At 43.2% G+C, this 25,390-nt stretch overlaps 1 protein-coding gene across 2 annotated transcripts in view; it reads left to right on the forward strand.

The window, feature by feature from the left end:
* The window catches only part of rad51 (RAD51 recombinase), a 147,974-nt gene that overhangs the window by 73,698 nt on the left and 48,886 nt on the right, over positions 1 to 25,390 (forward strand). For both annotated transcript variants that reach the window (XM_068039648.1, XM_068039649.1), the window contains exon 4: positions 6,674 to 6,791. In XM_068039648.1, the coding sequence (XP_067895749.1) occupies positions 6,674 to 6,791 (118 nt within the window). The remainder of the gene's footprint in view (positions 1 to 6,673; positions 6,792 to 25,390) is intronic.

A 25,390-nucleotide genomic window follows, 5' to 3' on the forward strand; every position in this document is an offset into this window, starting at 1 on the left:
CTATTTCTGTACTTAAAGAAAACAGACAAGTTGAACACTAAGAAGTAACTTGATGTATATAAGTTTGATGTTTAGGATACTTTAATTTACAAAGTAATGTTTTCAGTCAAAAGGGGGAAAAATACAGTATTTGATCGATCAGTCTGTCCACTATCTGTGTTCATTGTGTTTGATTGCTTAAGCCTATGGATGGAGCTGCAGAGTGAAAGTGAAGCTAAGAGGTTGCTGGAAGCTTCCATAGAATACCGGCTGCTCTCAAGACATGTACTGAAATCCTGTGAGAATTTTTATAGTTAATGTGTTGTAAATAAACCAGTTGGTTACTTAAGACAAGTGTGATGTCTGCATTGCTCTGAGTTAAATCAGATATTACAAACTAAACCCAGTAACGCTGCGTAAACTTAACATTTCCCACTTTCTAACCAGTATTCAGGTCTGGGTACTGATGGGGGAGAGGGTTCCTCTGGAGAGTGCAGAGAGAGACGTGACCAGAGCATTGGGTGGCTCAACTGTGCAGGAAAGGGGAGAAAAGACAGGAGAGCAAAAGTGGGAGGGTATTCTATAGTTAGGGGAACAGACAGGTGCTTCTGTGTTTGCAGACATGATTCCAGGATGGTATGTTGTCTCCCTGGTGCAATGGTCATGGGTATCACCAAGTGGGTGCAGAGCATTCTGGAGGGCGAGGGTGCGCAGCCAGAATGGCTACCAATATCCACATTGGTACCAATGATATAGGTAGAAAAAAGGGATGAGGTTCTGATGGCTAAGATTAGAGAGTTAGGAAAGAGATCATCAAGCAGGACATCAAAGGTAGTAATTTCCAGTTTACTCCCAAGGCCACGTGCTAGTGAGTATAGAAATAGGAAAATACATCAGATGACTGTATGGCTGGCGAGGTAGTGCAGGAGGGAGGGCTTCAGATTTCTGGGGCATTGGGACCGGTTCTCGGGAAGGTGGGACCTGTACAAGCCAGACGGTCGACACATGAACAGGCCTGGGGCGAATGTCCTTGCAGGAAAGTTTGCTAGTGCTGTTGGGGATGGTTTAAACTTGTTTGGCAGGGGGTTGGGAGCCCGACAGTAGTTTCAGATAGGACAAATTCAGAGCAGGGAACGGGAGGCATAAAATTAGAGTGTGACTCTGCAAGACAGAAGAAGTCAAAGTTTAAAAAGTGTACAGCACAGGAATTTGACAGTGTTAAAAGGTATTTATTTAAATGTAGCAAATAAAGCCGAGGAGCTGAGGGCACAGATAGACATATGGCAGTATGATATCATTGCTGTAAGGGAAACTTGGCTTAAATGGGGGCAAAAATGGTAGCTCAACATCCCTGGAGTTTTCAGGCAGGATAGAGAGGGAATATAGCATTATTGGTTGAAGAATCAAATACAGCTGTGAAGAGGGATGATCTGCTAAATGAATCATCAAATGAGGCCATAGTGGTTGAGCTCAGAAATAAAAAAAAGGGCAGCCACACTACTAGGATTGTACTGTAAACCCCCAAATAGTAAGAGGGAGATAGGCAAATTTCTGAGTGCAATACCAATAGGGCAATAATAGTTGGGGATTTCAACTACTCTAATATCTGGAGGAATGCCAACAGTGTGAAGGGCACAGAGGACACAAAAGTCTTGAACTGCATTCAAGAGAACTTTTTTAGCCAGCATGTAACAAGCCCAGCGAGATGGGGCGCAATTCTAGATTTAGTCTTAGGAAATGAAGCTGGGCAAGTGGATGAAGTAGCAGTGGGTGAGCATAATACAGTTAGATTGAGCATTATTATGGAAAAGGACAAAAATTGAACAGGAGTAAAAGTTCTAAATTGAAGGAAGGCAAATTTTAGCGAGCTGAGGGGATGATCTGGCGAAAGTGGACTGGACACGGCTACTTGAAGGAAAATCAGTGGCAAACAAGTGGGAGGCATTCAAAAGCGAGATTCTATGGGCACAGTGTCAAAGAAAAAGGGTGATACTGCCAAATCTAGAGCCCCCTGGTTATCTGGAAGCATACAGGGCAAGATGAAACAGAAACAGAAAGCTTATGAGTCACAAAAATCTTAATACTTTAGAAAGCATAGAGGAGTATAGAAAGTGCAGGGGTGAAGTAAATAAGGAAATTAGGAAAGCAAAGAGAGGACATTAAAAAAAATTGACAGGTAAAATCAAGGAAAACTCAGATTTTCATCAGTACATTAAAAGCAAGAGAATAACTAAGGAAAGGATAAGGCCTGTCAGAGGTGTGGAGGCAGAAGATGTGGGCTTGGTTCTTAATGAGTACTTTGTCTCTGTCTTCACAAAGGAGAGGGATGATGCAGACATTGTAGTTAAAGAGGAGTGTGAAATATTAGTTACGATGAGCATAATACGAGAGGATGTACTAGAGGGTCTGACGTCCTTGAAAGTGGATAGATCACCAGGGTCCGATGGATTGTATTCAGGCTGTTTTTAAAAAAAAAAAGGCCAAGGAGGAAATGGCGGATGTGCTGAGGATCATTTTCAAATCCTCACCAGATACAGGCGAGTACCAGAGGATTGGAGGTCTGCGGACGTTACACCATTGATTTAAAAAGGGTGCAAGGGAGAGGCCAGATAATTATAGACCAGTCAGTCTGACCTCAGTAGTGGGCAAATTATTAGAATCAATTCTGACAGATAGAATAAACTGTCACTTAGAAAGGCACGGAGTAATCAGGGATAGTCAGCATGGATTTGTTAAGGGAAGGTCATGTATTACTAACTCAATTGAATTTTTTGAGTAAGTAACCAGGAGGATTGATGAGAGTAGTGCAGTGGATGTTGTCTACATGGATTTTAGGAAGGCATTTGGCTAGATTCCACATGGCAGCCTGGTCAGAAATGTAAAAGTCCATGGGATTCAGGGGATTGTGGCAAGTTGGATCCAAAATTGGCTCAGTGACAAGAAACAAAGGGTAAAGGTCGATGGATATTTTTGCGAATGGAAAGCGATTTCCAATGGCGTTACACAGAATTGGTGTTGGGTCCCTTGCTGTTTGTATATTAATGATTTGGACTTGAATGTGGGAGGCATGATTGGGAGATTTGCAGATTAGACAAAAATTGGCCATGTAGTTGATAGTGAAGAGGATAGCTGTAGACTCCAGGATGATATCAATGGTTTTTGTCGAGTGGACGGAAAAATGGCAAATTTAATTCAATCTGGAGAAGTGTGAGGTTAATGTATTTGTGGAGGGCAAACAAAGCAAGGGAATACACAATAAGTGGGAGGATATTGAGAGGGGTAGAAGAAGTGAGAGACCTTGGAGTGTATGTCCACAGGTCCCTGAACATGGCAGGACAGTTAGATAGAGTGGTGAAGAAGGCATGTGGAATGCTTTCTTTTATTGGTTGAGGTATAGAATACAAAAGCAGGGATATAAATGCTGGAACTGTATAAAACCCTGGTTAGGCCACAGCTGGAGTACTGCGTATAGTTCTGGTCACCACATTACTGGAAGAACATAATTGCTCTGGAGAGAGTACAGAGCAGATTTATTAGAATGTTGCCAGGGCTTGAAAATTGCAGCTATGAGGAAAGATTGGATAGGCTGGGGATGTTTTCCTTAGAACAGAGGAGGCTGAGGGCATGACTTAATTAAGGTGTACAAAATTATGAGGGGCCTAGTAAGACGGGAACCTGTACCCGCACCTGAAGTGCTATAACCTGCAAGGCTACGGACCAGGTGCTGTAAGGTGGGATTAGAATAGGTGGCTAGTTTTTTCAAACTGGCGCAGACATGATGGGCTGAATGGCCTCTTTCTATGCCATAACTTTTCTATGGATCTCGTGTTGCCAGACGGTAGCTGCCCCATTATGGTGACCCTCCCTGAATGCAACAAAACCCCATGATTCTGTTCTTTTTTTTCCCACTCACCCCCAGCTAACTATGATGGCTGCCCCAGGGTCGCTTAAAAAAAGCCTCACTTATCGGTTTGGTACATCTTGTGTACAGTCATCTGATATGGTATGCAAGTATTTGAAAACAGAATTGACTTATACAGTCCGTTTAGTTAGTGACCGGAAAATGCATAAGTGTATTGCATGGAATAACATCCCTTTTTTTAAAAACTGCCACAGGAAATCTGGTTGTCTATTCAAAATAAGTCCATGTTGGCGTTTATGCTCTACTGAGCCTCCTCCCTTCTTTCCTCCTCTAAATCTGTCAGGGTAACCCTCCTCCCTTCTCCCTTGTGTTCTTGTCTAGCTTTCCCTTAAATACATCTATTTGCTTCAATCACTTCCTGTGGTAACAACTTCCACATTTCCACTACTCTTTGGGTAAAGAAGTTTCTTCTGAATTCCCTATTGGATTTCTTAGTGACTATCTTTTATTGATGGCCTTTAGTTGTGCTCTTCCCCACAAGTGGAAACATTCTCTTTCTATTCACTCTATCAAAACTTTTCATAATTTTAAAGACCACTATTAGGTCACCGCTGAGCCGCCTTTTTTTCAAGAGAAAAGAGGCCCACCCTGTTCATCTTTCTTGATATGAATACCCATGCATAGAGTCATTTATGGCACAAAAGGAGGCCATTCTGCCCATTGAGCCCATGCTGGCGCTCCACAGAGCTATTCAGTCAGTCCCACTCCCCCCGCTTGATCCTTGAAGCCCTGCAAGTCTATTTCCTTCAAGTGGCCGTCCAATTTCCTTTTGAAATCATTTATTGTCTTCACTTCCACCACCCTTGTGGGCAGTGAGTTCCAGGTCATTGCCACCCGCTGCGTTGAAAAGTTCTTTCTCATATTCCCTCTGCATCTCTTGCCCAAAACCTTCAATCTGTGGTATCATCCTTGTAAATCTTCTCTGGCCCTCTCCAGTGCCTCTATATCCTTTTTATAATATGCCGGCCAGAACTGAAGGCAGTACTCTAAGTGTGATCTAACCAAGGTTTGATACAGGTTTAGCATAACTTCCCTACTTTTCAATACTATCCCTCTAGAAATAAACACCAGTGTTTGGTTTGCTTTTTTATTGTCTTGCCTTCAGAAGGTTGTTGGATTCAAGCCCCATTCCAGGACTTGAGTACACAATCCAGGTTGATACTTGAGTGCAACAACAACTTAAACTTATGTAGACACATTTTAACATAGGAATATGACCCAAGGCATTTCACAGAAGCGTAAACAGGCAAAAGTTGCCACCATTATACACTTCACAGCCTTCTGACCTCAAAATCAGAAACTTTAGATCTTAATCACTGCTTCCATTTGAATATTCTGCAGCTATTTACACCTATCTCCTGTTTCCATATTTGTTCTGTCAACTTTTCTTTTTACTTTGCACCATCATCCCTTGTTATTTAAACCCTCCTGCCCTCCACCCGTCACAAACCTTTCCCTTTTTTGTTCTTTCCTTGGCTCAGTACTTGCATAAAGGCTGTTGATTCCCAGCATCTTTCAATTCTGATGAAAGGTCATTGGCCTGAAATGTTAGCTATTTCTCTCCCCACAAATGCTGACTGATCTGCTGAGTGTTTGCATCATGGCTGTGCCATCACTTTGAAAGAGCTATCCAAATTAGTCCCTCTTCCCTGCTGTTACCCCATAGCCTTGCAATTTTTTCCCCATCAAGTATTTTTCCAATTGCTTTTTAGAAGTTATTGAATCTGCTTCCACCACCCTATCAGGCAGTGCATTCCCAATCATAATGACTAGCTCCGTTTAAAAAAAAAAAACTCATCTCTGCTCCGGTTCTTTTTTCTAATTATCTTACATCAGTGTCCTCTGGTTACTGCCCCTCCTGCCAATAGAAATAGTTTCTCCCTTTTTACTCAATCAAAATCCCTCATAATTTTGAACACCTTTGTTAAATCTCTGGATAACATTGTGCTCTAAGGAGACCAATCTCAGCTACTTTAGTTAACTGGCTATTTATCTCATTACTGTTACTGAAACCTTCCTGTATGTAAATAAACTGTTTAGTTTGCTTACAAACAAACAAATGTGACTACGCTTTTATAGTAATTCAGTGGCTGTGAAGTGTTTTGTGGCATTCTGTGGTCATGAAAGATTTTTTTCTCTTACCATTAATAGTTCTCGCTTATATTTTACTTTCTCCTGTAACAAGCCAGCCTTGTTGCTCTTGGACTTGAGCTTTGACTCTTGGGTTTCTGTGATATTTCTCTTTAATCTAAAAATGCATTGTGAGCAAAAATAACCTATATCGTGACTTAGGAATATTTTGAAGATCTCAAGCATACTCAAACAGTCCAATGGCCATATTGCGTTCCAAGCAGGCAGCTCTTGGAAATCAAATAAATCTTGTTTGTGAGTGGTGCTGTATTGGTCTGGCACCAGCACATTTAGTAAATGCACGATCATATAAACAAAGTAGGCTAAGTACACCCAAAGGCAGAACATTATTGCTAAAACCAATATTTTATCAGATTTTAGTCTTTGAATCCAATATTGAACTCTCGAGAAATTGGAGATAGAAATATAGTTTCTGGATTTAATTATGATTCTAAGGGTATTTCTGTGCCCATGTCAGTGAATGTTTACTGAGGTTGGCAGAGTTTGGGGACTTTTGTGTTTATAAAGGAAATGTATAGCTTTTATTAACATTTCACTATGAGCCGTGTAGTTAAATTTGAATGTCCTCCCCATATCGCACAGTTGTTACCTAGTCATATCTTTTGTTTTCTTTTCCTTTAGGCTGAAGCAGCTAAACTGGTGCCGATGGGCTTTACTACAGCTACAGAGTTCCACCAGAGGCGCTCAGAAATCATTCAGGTCACAACAGGGTCTAAGGAACTTGATAAACTTCTACAAGGTGTATATCACAATTTTCTTCAAAAGCTTCTATATGTTGGGGTAGTAGAGCGGGAGGCATTGAATGAATTGAAGCAAAAGCGATTTCCATATCCTATTCTCTCCCTGCCCTGTGCACCTCCTGGGAGCTAATCTCACCATCCTCCTTACCATCACTCGTAGCTTTGATCCTATGATAGATTATCACTGCTCCTCTCCCCATTTTCCTCCAGAATGTACATTCACTTGCTAATAGAGCCCTTACCATGCATGAGCTTATTGTGGACGATCACACTGACATTATGGCCTTGATCAAGACGTGCCTAAGAAGTGATGACATCTTTCCCTTTAATGAGGCTTCCCTACCTGGCTATACCTTCCACCACTTGCCCCACTCAAACTATCACGACAGTGATGTAGCCCTTATATGTCCCCCTATTTCTGGCAACACCTCCTTTGAGCATATCACCTTGTTCCACCCTTCACATCTCTTACTTAGAATCCTTGTTCTAAGGATTCTAAGGCCCACCCAAATATCACTCCAAATTTCTCAGTATGATATCTTTTCTGCTTTCCTCTGAATGACTTTTTATTCTCGGTGATTTCAACTTCCTTCTAAGCACTTCTCTCTTCTGAGTTTACTGCCTTCCTTTCCTCTCCAAATCTCCCCCTCCATATAAACTCTCCTACCCACATATAATGCCACCCCTTCAATCTTGTCATCTTTCGCTATCCATATTGTCATCACTGATAAGGCAATCTCTGATCATTTCCTTGTCGCACTATCTATCCGCAAGCCCACTTTTTTTCTGTGGCTGACCCTGAAGAAAAAAAAGTCTGTGTCTCAAGTCACTTATCACTGCACTCTCAAATTCACAATTATCTAGCCTTTGACCTTTAACTCATCGAGGCATCGCTGTAGCTATTTGTTTGTTAAATCACACCCTCTCTACCACTTTTGATGCCCTTTTCCCCAATAGAACTATTATTCATTCTTGCCCTAATTGTTCCCCCAGTATAACCCTCATCTCCACTCCCTTAAGTCTACGGGAGGTGGACTTGAACGTCTTTAGCGAAAAACTGGTTTAACCATTCATTGCCAGGTCTGACTAGACTGCTTAAAGCATTATCGGGCAATGCTCTCTGTCACTAAAACAAGCCCATTATTCAAAGATCATCCAGAAAGGCAAAGATAACACATCACTCCTCCTCTTAAACCACCCTCCCCTGTTTCTTCCACCCTCATCTCCAACAATGTGTGCAATGAGCTCATGAGCTTTTTGTTATCAAGATTGAGGCTATCCATTTAGCTACTTCTGCTGCATCCCCTCCCTTTCGTTAGCCAACTGGGCCTAACTTCCTTTAAAGTTCCCCTTTGCCCTAATCTTGAATTTGCATCTTTCCCTGGTTTCTCTCCTATATCCGCTTATGCTCTTTCTCAGCTCATATTGTCGATGGAATGCAACTCTTACTCTCTAGACCCTATTCCTACTGTTGACTATTCAACTTCCCTTCCTGGCTCCCATGTTAGCTGACATTATCAACTGTTCTTTCTCCTCAAAAACTGCCACTGTCAGCACTTTCCTCAAAAAAAACAAACACATTCCTGCAAGGTACCTCCTCACCATGAACGTCCTTTCCTTCAAGACCTTGAATGTGTTGTTGGCTCACAAATTCATTTCCATCTTTCTTGGAACTTATTGCCTGAACCCCTCTAATCAGGATTCCGACCCTGTCCGAAATGGCTCTTGTGAAAGTCACAAATGACATCCCAGCTGACTAACAAAGATAAACTATCCCTCCACCTCCTTGTCCTCAATCTGTCTGCAGCCTTTGACACACGGTTGACCATGAAATTCTGCTCCATTGTCACCCGACTGGGTAAGATTGCACTTGCTTGATTTCATTATTATCTATCCGTTCGTAGCCAGAAAATCACCTGGCTTTTCTTGCTCTCTCACCGTTAACTCTGGTATCCCCCAAAGATCTATCCTTGACCCCTTTTTTTTCTCATCTACATGCTAACAGTATGCCAGCTCCACATCTCCTCTGCCTATCTTGGCCCTTTCTCTGTTTCTAAATTGTCTGACTGTATGGCATCCGGTATTGGATGAGCAGAAATTTCTTCCAATTAAATATTGGGAAGACAAAAGTTATTGTCTTCAGTCCCCATCACAAATTCAGTTTCCTTGGCACTGGGTCCATACCTCTCCCTGGCAACTGTCTTGAGACTGGAGGAAAATTGAATGCTGGTCTTTATCTCCAGAGGACTAGAAAACAAGGGAAAGAAGTCACGTTTCAGCTATACAAAGCCCTGGTTAGACCACACCTGGAGTACGGTGAGCAGTCTGGGCAACACGCCATAGGAAGGATATATTGGCCTTGGAAGGAGTGCAGCATAGATTTACCAGCATGATGCCTGGACTCCAAGGGCTAAATTACAAGGAGCAATTGCACAAACTAGGGTTGCATTCCCTGTAATCTAGAAGGTTAAGGAATGATTTGATTATATATTTCGAGATACTAAGGGGAACAGATAGGGTAGATAGAGAGGAGCTATTTCTGCTGGTTGAGATGGGGTATAGTCTAATAATTAGAGGTAGACTTTTCAGGAGTGAATTTAGAAAACACTTTTACACACAAAAGGTGGTAGAATTTGGAATTGTCTTCTGCCATGGGCAATTGATGCAAGATCAATTGTTAATTTTAAGTTTGAGATTGATAGATTTTTGGTTAACAAAAATCTAAGGGATATGGGGCAGTGTCAGGTGTATGGAGTTAGGTCGCATGTCAGCCATGATTTCACTGAATGGAGGAACATGCTCCAGGTGTTAAGTGACCTACTCTTGTTCCTGTGTCCCTATGGCAATATACAGCGTATACCACAGATTCTGTAGGATGCTATGGGGTGTGAAGAAATGCAAATCTGAACAAAGACTTAGAAAATCTGTTCTGAAGAAGGGTCACTGACTTGAAACGTTAACTCTGCTTCTCTCTCCACATGCTGCCAGACCTGCTGAGTATTTCCAGCATTTCTGGTTTTTATTATCTTAGAAAATTGGTGCCGTTTTTGATGGAACAGAGAAAATTACAGGGGATTTGGCAGGTGTTTTAAATAATGAAGGATTGGAAGAGGGTATATTGAAACAGACTGGAATGGAATTAGGACTATTGTTTATATGGAGGATAAACACCAACACAGAGTGGCTGGACCAAGTAATTTGCTTCTGTGTGGTAACAGCGATGTAATTCTTCTCACCCTTGCAATCTAGGTTCAAGCATAATTCAAATGATTCTTCTCTCTATGTTAGCTAGAAGTGTCTTGTGTGAACTGAGTTTGGCCAGTCTCAATGTAGTTCCCTACAATACACTGATTTAAAAATTGGTATTAAATTGAAAATGTGGAGATGCTATACGGACTGTTGATGTGGGAAATGGAAATGTTATCGTGGCATAGGTAGGGACTGGTAAGAGTCTGGGGTTGAAGTACTGGGAAGAGTGATAAGACTTTAACTATTTGAATCCATTGTAGCATAAGAGCCTCTGTTGAAAAGAGTTGTGAAAGGTTGTTGCACTCCTTGGAACTGATATTGGTTGCCTTTCATCAAAATCCAAAAAGAGTCATTTTAAGCAGAATTTCTGCTTAAATCCAGAATAACAGAGTTCTTAAACAATTTGCAGCCAGTGTTCGGTTCTTGATCAAATTTTTACCACAGTGTTGACTTGGATACAAAATGTCATCAGGACACTAACTTCTGAATTGGAGAGTACCTGCTGGAAGTTGATTCTTATGCTGTTAGGAAACAGACAAGAAAAATAGCATCATGCAAGAGACCCTTCTATAGTGGAAAAAGCTCTAGACATTAGAATAGTGAAGCAGAAGTGAAGGAACTAGGTTAACTTTTAAACGAGTCTTGAACTTGGCAGTGTGGAGCATTGAGTGCTACGTACTCTTATGGCTGTATAATGTAGCACTACTGGAGTTGGAAGGCTGAAGACGTTATTAAATTACAGTATGCTTTACTGTCACCCCTGAGTTGAGAAGTTTGTGGGTTCAAGTGCCACTGTAGGAATTTGAGCACAAAATGTAGGCTGACGCTTTGGAGTTGCAGTCTTTCGGATGAGACATTAAACTGAGGCCCTGTTGGCTCCCTCAGGTGACGTAAAAGGTCCCATGGCAGTATTGGAAAGAAAATTAAGGCAGGTCTCCCTGATGTCCTGGCCAGCATTCATACCTCAACGAAGGTCAATTAAAAAAAAAAGTTACTTTTTATGGGACCTTGCTGTGTGTAAATTGGCTGCTGTTTCCAACATTACAACAGTGATGACACTTCAGAAGCATTTCTTTGTTGTAAAGTGCTTTAGGACATCCTGAGGTTGTGAAAGACACTATAGAAAAAAAAATATTTTCTTTCTGTATATAGTTTATGGTCCACTCTACCCAAAAATGCTTCATGCTTATACAGTCTGCAAGATATTTGAGGGGTGGGGACAACTTGTGCACTATTCTGTATGACTAATGAGTTATGCCTTGATGAGTTACAAATGTCACTAAAAATTGTAGAAAATGAAGTGTGCTTCTAAGATTTCATTGCTTAGGTGCTTGTGGTGAGAGGTCTTTTTCAGTTGTACTTTTTAAGGATTACAGGTGTTGATATCCAGAAGGCTTTGAAATTTTAATATTCTTACCGGTTTGTGCATCTGATTTTCATTGCGCAGTTGGAATACAAACCAGTAATTTACACAAGGTCCTTGCTTAGGATTCAAATAAAATCTAACGGATTGTTGTAATTTACACCAATATATTTTAGAGTTGTACTTTTATAGTAAACTGAGTTTTTGTACCAGCAGTTTTAAATTGAGGTGAAGGAAAGTTGTTATTTTTATTTAAATATTTTTCTAATATTGGGCTTGTAGCTGCAATGATGGGGGAGCCCAGCACATCAGTGCAAAAGGCAAGGCCATAGCATTTGCATCCATCTTCAGCCAGAAGTGCGGAGTTGATGATCCATCTTTGCCTCCTCCTGAGGTCCCCAGCATTAAAGGCCTGCTCAGGTTGGGGAAAAAGAACCGACCCAAATCCGACCGATCCACAATAGACCCGAGCCCGAGCCGGCCTGAATCCCTCCAATTTCGCCCCGAGCCCGACCCCACTCAGTCTGACCCAAGCCTGACCTAACCAACCCTTTACTCACCTTCCGAATGGGAAGCTCCACGAAGCTGCAGCGCATGCGTGATGACATCATAGTGACGTCACTCGCTCACTGCGCAGACTCCGTTTCGTCCCGGACTTCCAGCTCAGCTAAGTTTTTTATTTTTAATACTTTCCAGCAGAGCACTTACTGTGCGCATCAGGCCCGAGCATGACCCAGACTCAACCCGACCTGACCCGAGTACAAATGCTGGGCCCGACCCAACCTCAACCCGACACATGTCGTTGGGTCCCATCAGGTTTGGGTTGGGTAGCAGGCCTTTACCCAGCATCACAGATGCCAGCCTTCAGCCAATCTGATTCACGCCACGTGATATCAAGAAACAGCTGAAGTCACTGAATACTGCAAAGGCTATGAGCCCTGACAACATTCCGGCAATAGTATTGAAGACTTGTGCTGCAGAACTAGCTGCGCCCCTAGCCAAGCTGTTCCAGTACAGCTACAACACTAGCATCTACCCAGCAATGTGGAAAATTGCCCAGGTATGTCCTGTCCACAAAAAGCAGGACAAATCCAACCCAGCCAATTATCACCCTATCAGTCTACCCTTGATCATCAGCAAAGTGACGGAAGGGGTCGTTGACAGTACTATCAAGTGGTACTTGGTCAGCAATAACCTGCTCATTGACGCTCCGTTTGGGTTCTGCCAGGGCCACTCAGCTCCTGACGTCATTATAGCCTTGGTCCAAACATGGATAAATGAGCTCAGGTGAGAGTGACTGCCCTTGACATCAAGGCAACATTTGACTGAGAATGGCATCAAGGAGCCCTAGCAAAACTGGAGTCAATAGGAATCGGGGAAAACTCTCCATTGGTTGGAGTCATACTTAGCACGAAGAAAGATGGTTGTAGTTGTTGGAAGTCACTCATCTCTGTCTCAGGATAGCACTGCAGGAGTACCTCAGGGTAGTGTCCTAGGCGCAATCATCTTCAGCTGCTTCATCAATGACCTTCTCTCCATAATGTCAGAAGTGGGGATGTTTGCTAATGATTGCACAATGTTCAGCGTCATTCACAACTCCTCAGATACTGAAGCAGTCAGTGTCCAGATGCAGCAAGACCTGGACAACATCCAGGCTTGGGCTGATAAGTGGCAAGTAACATTCGTGCCACACAAGTGCCAGGCAATGACCATCTCAAACATGAGAGAATCTAACCATCTTTCCTTGATATTCAATGGCATTACCATCGCTAGATCCCCACTATCAACATCCTGGGGATTGCCATTGACTAGAAACTGAACTGGACCAGCCACATAAATACTGTGGCTACAAGAGCAGGTCAGAGGCTGGGAATTCTGCGACGAATAACTAACCACCTGTCTCCCCAATTCCTGTCCACCATTTACAAGGCACAAGTCAGGTATGTGATGGAATACTCTCTACTTGCCTGGATGGGTGCAGCTCCAACAACACTCAAGAAGCTCAACACCATCCAGGACAAAGCAGCCTGCTTGATTGGCACCTCACCTACCACCTTCAACATTCACTCCTTTCACCACTGACGCACAGTGGCAGCAGTGTGTACCATCTACAAGACACACTGTAGCAACTCACCAAACTTCCTTGGACAGCACCTTCCAAATCTGTGACTTCTACTATCTGGAAGGACGAGGGCAGCAGATGCATGGGAACACCATCACCTGCAAGTTCTCCTCCAAGCCACATAGCATTCTGATTTGGAACTATATCGCCATTCCTTCTCTGTCACTGGATCAAAATCCTGGAACTCCCTTTCTAACAGCACTGTTGGTGTACCTACACCACAAGGACTGCAGCAGTTCAAGAAGGCAGCTCACCACCACATTCTCGAGAGCAACTAAGAATGGGCAGTAAATGCAGGCCTTGCCAGTGACGCTGGCATCCCATGAATGAATATAAAAAAAACTTGAGCTATTGCTTTTTGAATCACTGGTGTATATTGCACATGCAGTGTATTAATCCTAATTATATAAGATATTAATATTTAAGCTTTACTATCATCTTGATTTTTTTTATAGATGGGAAATGCAAAATTTCGCATGTTCAATATTGCATTTATAATTACTATTTAGGATGTTGCACACCAACAATCTCGAGTGAATATTGCACCCATAAATACAATTTGTAACCAGACTTACAAAAATAACAGTGCGTGGACAGTATGCAATTATCCTAAATAGTTTTTATGTTTGGAAATTAATAGGCGAAATTTTAAATGACATTATCCCCAGATTTTAAACCTGTGGTGATCTGATTCCTTATTGATGGTTGTGTTGATGTGAGAGGAAGAGGAGGAGAAGGAAAGAAAAGCAAGCAAGGGCATAACAGTACGATCACTAAAGAGTGGCCTGCCTTCCAACAGTATTTACCACATGTTTGATTGTGGTTCAAGAAACATGCCTGTTCTACCACAAAACATTATTTGTGCTGGCATGCAGGCTACATAAAGAGTGTGTATGTTTACCTTTCTAACTGCCGAAGTAGATTTTTTTCCTCGTGTTTGGACAGATAAAATATCTAATCAAATACAAGTGTCTGTTTTGCTGTTTGCAGTCAACAACACTATAAAGTTACCTAATTTATTCCAGTTAAATGTGTATTTGGTGTACGGTTTTAAGTGAGAACATCCTAGTTTATAGCTTTAATGCTGTTTATTATATGCAAAATATGGTGTACATCACTTTGAGGTAGTAACTGCATCCACTGAATGAATGTTTTTCTATATCATGCAAGAGGCTACTATTGCCACAAGTACCAAAGTGCACCTCCCAGCCCTGTGCATAGAGAATCTACACTTTTTTTTGTGCAAATCAATGTTACAACTCAGATAGCCAGGCGGTGGAGGATAGAACTGGAGCCTAGTCTTTATACACCTACAAACTTTTTATTTTCCGAGAGATGCTTTACATATTGTGCTCCTCCAACCACCACCAGGTGGGTCTCCAATTAATGCCTATCACCTGAATGCAATTAACAAGGGCACTTTTAAAAGAAAATCTTCCATGGGATGTCTGCATCGCTGGCAAAGCCAGCATTTGTTGCCCATCCCTAATTGTCCTTGACAACTGAGAGGCTTGCCAGACCATTTCAGAGGTTAACTAAGAGTCAACCTCATTGCTGTGGGTCTGGAGTCACATGTAGGCCAGACCAGGTAAGGATGGCAGATTTCCTTGCCTAAAGGACATTAGTGAACCAGATGGATTTTTACGACAATTGCTGATAGTTTCATGGCACCATCACTGAGACTAGCTTTCAATTTGATTCTTATTAATTAATTAACTGAATTTAAATTCCACCAGCTGCCCTGGTGGGATTTGAACCCTTGTCCCCTGGGTCATTGGATTACTTATTCAGTGACATTAACACAGCGCCATCTCTGCCTTGCCAGCAATGCTCACTTCTCATGAAGGAATTTGAAAAAAAAACTAGTTAATGTACAATTATCATAAGTCCTAGTTTATTTAATAAGCCTTACCAATAAAATCAGTTGGAGACTTTTGATCCACATCTTTCTGGAGTTTTAAAACTATACACTGTTCTAATGGATTAAATTTTTAAGATTTATATTTATTTCATATTTGACAGACCTGTGTCCAGTATTAATGTGGCTGTTGCAGTTAAGTTTTTGGTCAGTAGTGACATTCAGGATGTTGACGGGGACTTGGAGGTGGTAATATCATTGACAGTCAAGGGCTGGTGGTTAGGCGCACTACTGTGGGAGATGGTCATTGCCTGGCAGCTTTGTGCTGCGAGTGTTACTTGCTGCTTAACAACCTAAGCCTGAATGTTGTCCAGGTCTTTCCACATGAGAAAGCGACTGCCTCATTAGCTGAGGAGGTGCAAATGGAATTGAACTCTGCGATCAGCAGTGAACAGCCCTACTTCCAACCTAGTGATCGAGGGAAGGTCATTGATGAAACAGACGAAGATGGTTGGGCCAAGGACCCAGCCCTGAGGAACTCCTGCAGCAATGTTCTGGACTGAGATGATTGGTCCCATATTCCTTTTGTTCTAGGTATGACTTCAGTTTCCCCCCCCGATTCCCATTAGCTTTTTGAAGGTCTTAAGTGGATAATATCCTCTGGGCTTCCCTCATCCACCATGTTGGGTGTCCCTAGTAATTCCTTCTCTATCGTAGCAATCATATTAGATTTTTAGATTAGATTAGAGATACAGCACTGAAACAGGCCCTTCGGCCCACCGAGTCTGTGCCGAACATCAACCACCCATTTATACTAATCCCATATTCCTACCAAACATCCCCACCTGTCCCTATATTGCCCTACCACCTACCTATACTAGTGACAATTTATAATGGCCAATTTACCTATCAACCTGCAAGTCTTTTGGCGTGTGGGGGGAAACCGGAGCACCCGGAGAAAACCCACGCAGACACAGGGAGAACTTGCAAACTCCACACAGGCAGTACCCGGAATCGAACCCAGGTCCCTGGAGCTGTGAGGCTGCGGTGCTAACCACTGCGCCACTGTGCCGCCCTGATGATTCCCTCAAACATCTTTCCTATTACTGATGTGAAATTAATCAGCCTATAGTCGTCCGTGTCTGTCTTGTCACTTTTTTAAAGATGGGGACTACATCTTGTAGGAGTTATAGTATACTGCAGTCCAAGTGATACTTTGTAGATATGTCTGGCTCAGTATTTCGGCTTTTTGCTTAATCTGCAATCTAGGCTCCAAGAAATCTCATTTAGAACAGCAAATCTTCTTAATAACCTTGGCAGATACTATGCTGGAAGGCTTTTAAGAGCACCAAAGAAAGCATTACTAAAGCAGCTGGGCTCTCAAAGGCACCCGGTTTTCATTTATGGCTCAACATGTTGGCATTTGTGAAGGCAAAGCCCTTTAATGCCAGAGGCAGCTTCATAACTGGGTTTAAGAGATGCAGGAAAGGAGAACAGTTGATTGCTTGGAGGCGGCTGCTGCTGCTACTATCGCCTCCATCCCCTTAATTTGCATGTGTGAGAATCTGATGTGTAGGATGGGTTGGTTAAGGAGACTTGTTACTGCTGACTTTGTTATTTGAAAAAATGGCAAATGTAAAATTCTGACTTTATTGTGGACTCTTAGATAATTGCCCAGCAGGTTGCAAGTACAAGTCTTCTACTCTTTCTGGATTGATCCAAGTTTGAGCTTCAAAATTGTTGAGATAGTGGGAGTGAAAAGCCCTTAATTCTGTGTATTTTGAACTTCACACAGGGATATGTTTGGTAAGGATGTAACTTCCAAAGCGTATGACCCTGATATTAATGGGGAGCCAGGGAGAGTGCAGAGGCTGAAATCAGCTGAAGAACCCGGCAGGTCGTAGAGACCCTGATAATTTTAACGACGGACTCATTAGCATTTGTAGGGCCACCTCCTGCCAGGAACATAGGAAGCCAGCCAAATCGACAGCTGGGCAGGAGGGAGCACTTGCGGCAGGACACCACACCTTATAGATCTTGGAGATGGTCCCCGACACTGGGAAGGGTGTGTCAGCTCCATCTGGTGTTCAGGAAGGGTTGGGGGCAGGAGGGAGGCTGATGATCGGGAGGGCTGGTTGATGTGGGGATTTGGGGAGCAAAGGCTGCTGATTTGGGGTACATCTTGGGGCCTCTGCCAATTGGGAGGGCTGGTGGGTTGGGGCACAGCCTATCATTTGGATGGTGAGGCTGGAAATTGGGAGGGGTGGGGAAAGCTGTTAATCATGGGTTGGGGTGCTAGGGAAGGCTGGGGATTGGGACTGTCTTTTTGTGTTGCTTGAGTCTGCAATTGGGGATGATTTCTGTCACCATTTATCTGTATGCTATGACTGAGGGGTGATGCAGTGGGATACTTCAGTCACAATTAGTAATCAAGTGAGGAAGAATAGTAATATGCATAAAGAAATGTATTTGCAATGGAAGAGCGCAGCTTACATTTTGAAATTAGTGGATATGATCACCTGTTTTGAATCCACGTTGGCAATGATATAGGGTTGTGCAATGCCATTGAGTGGGCTACAACAGCTGTTATGCTGAAACATGACAACAGCTCCTGTGTCAACATGCAAGGTTATTCTGTTGGATTCTTGAAATGTTACATGGAGGATAACATAGCTGGGGTTGTTGCCAGGCTGCATTGTTCATGAGTGTGGTTCTCAAACTTTTGGTTGCAGGACCCTGTTTCAAATGGATTAGTAACCATGGACCCCCCAAGTAAATTATAATACTATATAATACTCATCATCTGAAAGTACTGCATGTAAAATGAGTTTTAATGTTTTTAAGACAACATGTACTTACTGATATCAATAAGATAGGTATGCCTGGTTCTCTCTGCAAAGTCTGTCTATCCTTAGCAAGAGCACAGGGAGAGCAGAACATGAAGAAAGCAGTAGGGGTGCAGGGGGAGAGCAGGAGCAATGGGAAAGCACACCACAGTGACAGCAGGAACCCGGGGAGAACAGGAGCCCAGAGAGTGCACTGGAAGAGTAGGCCAGACCAGGAGCACAGTAGGAACAGAGCAAGCACCGGCTGTCTCTCACTTGTTTATGCTTGACGATGGCGCCCTAGGCGATCGCCCATATTGCCCATCTGGGGGTTGGCTCTGCCTTGCAGAACCATTGGAACATCTCCATGTACCCAAGTTTGAGAACCACTGGTGTGAACTATGTGGGAGCACACTGTAAAAGTTAACAAATATTGTTCAAACCTAGAGCATATTTACCTTCAAAGTTTTGATAGTTTAATTTTTTTCCTATAATCTTTCACTTTCTAACTCTCCAATTCACTGGATCTTTTGTTTAAAATGGACAACCATGGTGATCTCATGAGAATTAATGTTTCCCTTAACTTTTCTTTAAAGTGCAGTCATTATACTGCTCGCCATGGCTTTGTAATTATCATACACAACTTTGAAATGAGTCACTTTATTTTGCCCTCTCTTTCCGCTCCTCCTGCACCCACCTTTATGTCTCCATACTAGAGTGAGAGAGTGTTCTAGTGTGCATATTTTACAGTATATATTTAATTTGCTGCATTGGTTGAACATTGTGTAGTGAGTTAGGGACTTAATTGAGAATAGCATTTCTAAATCTCTTCAAAATTAATGTAATTCATTTTTGTACGATGATGAAAAACCACTGAAGTAAAAATTTTGTGTTTATTTAAATTGACACCCATGGCGTGTAGGCTAAAAGGAGTGTTAGCATAAGAGTGGGAAGGAATTTGAAATCTGTGGGTAGTAGCTCATAGCATGGTATTGAAGTGTTTTTTTTCAGGAATCTGAAGTGTTTTAGCCGAGTAATGCTCTTGGCAGAGGAGAAAAGGGTATTCCAAAATATGTAATTCTGTGGTTGGTTTGTCTTATCAGAAACAGCCATGTAATTTTCATGTACTGCAGCTTCTTCCAACTTGAGAAGAACAAATGATGATTTTTTGAATAAACCACTGGAGGTTAGGTCAAATTTAATTACAAAGGGGCATTTATTGTACGATGTAACCAGCGTTTCTTCTCCGAATGGCACCTTGAGCAGTTTGATGGGAAGCTCCCTATTTTGTTTGACATATTTGGTCAAAAATCAACTATATGGTCACTGGTAGCATTAAAGTCATATTCATCTAAAGGCACCAACAGTACTAAATGTTACAGTTCACAAGGTCCCAGGTTTGATTTTTGGCATGTACTAAGTTAGCTGATGTAAATCAATTGGGAGACTACGGTAACCCTCAGTATTGCTGGGCTGGATGAAATTAAATCTTTCATTGACTTCTGAAAACTATACATGTATGAACCTAGGGTCAGAACAGCTTCAATGCTTTTGTATTGGTTAGCATGATTGACCGACAGGTACAAGGTACTTGCTACCTGTTTGAATGAGAACAAGGACTGTAGGGTAGATGGATAAACTGAGCATAGCACCATGATGCAGCAGGACATTCAAGTGGGGGAAGTAATGGGGGATGTGGTAAGGGATATCATATTCAGGGGAATAGTTGCTGTTCTCTGCAGCCACGACTGGGAGTTCCAAAGGTTTTGTTGCCCACCCAGTGCCAGGTTCGGGATAACTCCTTGGAGTGGGAGAGGGAGGATCTAGTTGTTGTGGTCCATGTAGGAACCAACAACAGAGGTAGAGCTAGGGATGATCTGCTGAGAGAGTTTGAGGGACTGTGGTATAAATCAATAAATAAAACCTCAACGATGATAATCTCTGGATTGCAATCTCTCCATGTGCAAGTTGGCATAGGGTCAAGCAGATTAGAGAATTAAATGTGTGGAAAGAAGGGGGTTTTGATTCATGCGGCACTGGCACCTGTACTGGGGAAAGAGAACTGTTCTTTTGGGATGGGCTTCATTTAAACTGGGCAGTGTCCTGGTGAATCGTGTGAGTAGGGCTTTAAACTCAAAGCCGGAGGTGGGGTGAAGGCAAGGGGTCAGGTGAAGGGAAAACATTGGCAAATTTTTTCAAAATTTCTAGGCCCCACCCAGCCTCCAAGGGGCTGGGGAAAATACCCCCTCTCCCCCCCCCCCCCCCCCCAAAAGAGGCTGCAAAGAGTTATAGAGATGAGAAGTGAGCGGGCAACAAGGTGGCAGGTGTGCAAGGTGTGAAGTCAATCACTTTGGTAGTAAGAATAAAAAGAAGAATATTTTTAAAAGACATGAAACTTCTAAATGTCGATGTTCAGAGAGACTTACTTGGGTGCATTCATACAAGGAACACAGCAAGTCAGCATGCAGGTACAGCAAGCAACTGGGAGGACAAATGGCATGTTTTGTCATGAAGGCCCCCACCTGCCAAGAATGAGGCTTATTAATTTCATCATATGAACATTAATTTTACACTTGCTGGAGTGAAGAAATGAGATCACCAGACATTTGGCTGGAGGACATTTGCATACTAAGAGACAGTGCTTGGAGAGACAAAGCAACTACCCTCTGGTCCAATTAACCCAAATGGATTTTGATCACCAGACATTGAAAGTGTAAGAAAGCTTGCATTCCAGTGTCTGCTAAGATAGAGACTCCACAAACACAGGAGTGGTTAAACCAGCTGGTCACATGACTAACCTGCTGGCCCAGCTTTTTGAACTACACACAGGTCAGTTTGAAGACGGGCTGCAGATTTCAACTGAACCTGGAACAAAGCCTCTCTCCTGGCTGGCGCTCTTGCTTTCTCACAAACCTCCGGACCCACCGAAGTTGCTTAAATCTTGAGGGAGAAAAGACTCTTACATCGAAACAAGTTAAAGTGTGCACTTGGCCCCAACGAACGGCAAGACTTAGCAGCAACCAGAGACTCCACATCGAACTCAAAGGACTGTAATTTCAACCCAGCTATTGCCTCAAACTTTTCTCCTTTATTCTTTCTACTTTTTCTGTCTCTATCTGCGTATGTGTTTATCGTGTATGCAAGCTAGCTCAGTCACTTCGCGTACTCGTAGTTGTTAACCAAATTAGAGTTTAAGGTTAATAAACTTCCACAGTTCTTGTTTAAATCTAAGAAAACTGGTCTAATTTCTTTGCCTTACAATTGGATAGCACTGAACAAGGATTCACTGAGGGGGAACTAAAACATGATGTTTTTAAAATGAAACCCTGTTAGTTAAACCTGTTAGTTAAAAGGCTGAGTGGGAACCCCTAGACCCCTTTCTCACCTGGTCATACCACTTTACTGCAAGGGGATTGGAGTTCAAGAATAAAGATGTCTTGCTACAATTGTATACGGCTTTGGAGATGGTACGGCAAAGGTTCACTAGATTGGTTCCTGTGATACTGTTTGAGAGGTTGAGTAAATTGGGACTATATTCCCTGGAGTTTGGAAGATTGAGAGGTGATCTTATTGAAACCTATAAGATTTGAAGGGGCTTGACAGGGTAGACAGAGAGGTTGTTTCCCTGGCTGGGAAATCTAGAATTCAAGGGCACAGTCTCAGGCTAAGGTGTTGATCATTTACAATTGAGATGAGGAGAAATTCCTTCTCTTAAAGAATTGTGAATCTTTGGAATTTTCTGACCTGGAGAGTTGTGAATGCTCCATTGTTGAGTATATTCAAGGCTGGGATAGACAGATTTTTGGGGTCTCGGGGATTCGAGGGATATGGGGAGCTGGTGGGAAATTGGAATGAGTTGAGGCAGAATATGAGCCATGATTGCATTGAATGGCATGGCAGGCACAAGGGGCTTTATGGTCTATTTCTGCTCCTTTTCTTATGTTCTTACGCCAACACTTGCTGTCTGTGTTCACATGATAAGCCACTGGACCGAAATGCTACAAGGTTGATGTTGCCTGTGGAATGTTCTCACTGTACGATGCTAGTGTTTTTAGGAAAACAGGGATAATTAAATAAACTAAGTATACATTCACATTATGAAAGGATCAGTATCTCATTATCTGGAGCAATGGCAAAAAGAGACTTGTACACTGTTGTACTTTTTTTTTATTACATTACAGTACCATTTGAAATATAAACAGCAAGTGCTGGAAATATTCAGCAGGGCCTATCAGTAGTACTCCTCTGAATTTTCCTCGTTTATTCTTCAAGCACCAAATAAGTTGCCAAAAAAGCCATTTCTCTTTCAGCGACAGTTTAGAAACCAAGACATGTCATAGAGTGCTACTTTCTTTCCCATGACCTCAGTAATGTGGAATTCATGACCTCCATTTTCTTTACTTGCACGATGCTTGGCATCACAAAACCGCTGCTCTTTGTTTTATGTTTTTTCTTTTCATCCTTAGTAAAGTGTTTTACACAAAGGGTGTCTTGGCCTTTCATCCTGCCATTTTAATTTTAAAAAATCACTGGTCTTAATTACTGCAGTGGTAACAATATACTTACTTTTTTTTACTTTTGGGCCTCCTTATCTCGAGAGACAATGGATACGCGCCTGGAGGTGGTCAGTGGTTTGTGAAGCAGCGCCTGGAGTGGCTATAAAGGCCAATTCTGGAGTGACAGGCTCTTCCACAGGTGCTGCAGAGAAATTTGTTTGTTGGGGCTGTTGCACAGTTGGCTCTCCCCTTGCGCCTCTGTCTTTTTTCCTGCCAACTACTAAGTCTCTTCGACTCGCCACAATTTAGCCCTGTCTTTATGGCTGCCCGCCAGCTCTGGCGAATGCTGGCAACTGACTCCCACGACTTGTGATCAATGTCACACGATTTCATGTCGCGTTTGCAGACGTCTTTATAACGGAGACATGGACGGCCGGTGGGTCTGATACCAGTGGCGAGCTCGCTGTACAATGTGTCTTTGGGGATCCTGCCATCTTCCATGCGGCTCACATGGCCAAGCCATCTCAAGCGCCGCTGACTCAGTAGTGTGTATAAGCTGGGGATGTTGGCCGCTTCAAGGACTTCTGTGTTGGAGATATAGTCCTGCCACCTGATGCCAAGTATTCTCCGAAGGCAGCGAAGATGGAATGAATTGAGACGTCGCTCTTGGCTGGCATACGTTGTCCAGGCCTCGCTGCCGTAGAGCAAGGTACTGAGGACACAGGCCTGATACACTCGGACTTTTGTGTTCCGTGTCAGTGCGCCATTTTCCCACACTCTCTTGGCCAGTCTGAACATAGCAGTGGAAGCCTTACCCATGCGCTTGTTGATTTCTGCATCTAGAGACAGGTTACTGGTGATAGTTGAGCCTAGGTAGGTGAACTCTTGAACCACTTCCAGAGCGTGGTCGCCAATATTGATGGATGGAGCATTTCTGACATCCTGCCCCATGATGTTCGTTTTCTTGAGGCTGATGGTTAGGCCAAATTCATTGCAGGCAGACGCAAACCTGTCGATGAGACTCTGCAGGCATTCTTCCGTGTGAGATGTTAAAGCAGCATCGTCAGCAAAGAGGAGTTCTCTGATGAGGACTTTCCGTACTTTGGACTTCGCTCTTAGACGGGCAAGGTTGAACAACCTGCCCCCTGATCTTGTGTGGAGGAAAATTCCTTCTTCAGAGGATTTGAACGCATGTGAAAGCAGCAGGGAGAAGAAAATCCCAAAAAGTGTGGGTGCGAGAACACAGCCCTGTTTCACACCACTCAGGATAGGAAAGGGCTCTGATGAGGAGCCACCATGTTGAATTGTGCCTTTCATATTGTCATGGAATGAGGTGATGATACTTAGTAGCTTTGGTGGACATCCGATCTTTTCTAGTAGTCTGAAGAGACCACGTCTGCTGACGAGGTCAAAGGCTTTGGTGAGATCAATGAAAGCAATGTAGAGGGGCATCTGTTGTTCACGGCATTTCTCCTGTATCTGACGAAGGGAGAACAGCATGTCAATAGTCGATCTCTCTGCACGAAAGCCACACTGTGCCTCAGGGTAGACGCGCTCGGCCAGCTTCTGGAGCCTGTTCAGAGCGACTCGAGCAAAGACTTTCCCCACTATGCTGAGCAGGGAGATTCCACGGTAGTTGTTGCAGTCACCGCGGTCACCTTTGTTTTTATAGAGGGTGATGATGTTGGCATCGCGCATGTCCTGGGGTACTGCTCCCTCGTCCCAGCACAGGCATAGCAGTTCATGTAGTGCTGAGAGTATAGCAGGCTTGGCACTCTTGATTATTTCAGGGGTAATGCTGTCCTTCCCAGGGGCTTTTCCGCTGGCTAGGGAATCAATGGCATCACTGAGTTCCGATTTGGTTGGCTGTATGTCCAGCTCATCCATGACTGGTAGAGGCTGGGCTGCATTGAGGGCAGTCTCAGTGACAGCATTCTCCCTGGAGTACAGTTCTAGGTAGTGCTCAACCCAGCGGTCCATCTGTTTGCGTTGGTCAGTGATTATGTCCCCCGATTTAGATTTGAGGGGGGTGATCTTCTTGATGGTTGGCCCAAGAGCTCTCTTCATGCCATCATACATTCCTCTGATGTTTCCGGTGTCTGAGGCCAGCTGAATATGGCTGCATAGGTGTTGCCAGTAGTCGTTTGCGCAACGCCTAGCTGTTCTTTGTGCAGTACTTCTGGCTGCTTTAAGTGCTGCGGATGTTAAATCGCTGGGGGCTTTCTTGTAGTTCAAAAGTGCAATGCGCTTAGCGGCTATGACAGGTTCCAGCTCTTCATTATGAGATTGAAACCAGTCTGCATTTCTCTTCGCACTTTTGCCGTAGGTGGTCAAAGCTGACTCATAGATGGCGTCTCTGATGTGGGCCCACTTGGTCTCAGCATCCCCTCTGGGAGTGTTTTGAAGGGCTGTTACAAGTGAATTTAGAAATTTTTGTAACAGCTGTGGGTGAGAAATTCTGCTCATGTTGATGCGCGGGTGGCCCTTCTGCTTGGAATGATGCAACTTCTTTGGTCTGAGTCTAACCTTGCTGCACACCAGGGAGTGGTCGGTGTCGCAGTCCGCACTGTGGAAGCTGCGTGTGATTTGAACACTGTTTAAGGCGGCTCGCCTTGTGACAATGAGGTCTAGCTGGTGCCAACGACGTGATCTTGGGTGCCTCCATGAAACCTGGTGACAGGGTTT

Source organism: Heterodontus francisci, chromosome 9, assembly GCF_036365525.1.
Source record: "Heterodontus francisci isolate sHetFra1 chromosome 9, sHetFra1.hap1, whole genome shotgun sequence".
Lineage (NCBI taxonomy): Eukaryota > Metazoa > Chordata > Chondrichthyes > Heterodontiformes > Heterodontidae > Heterodontus > Heterodontus francisci.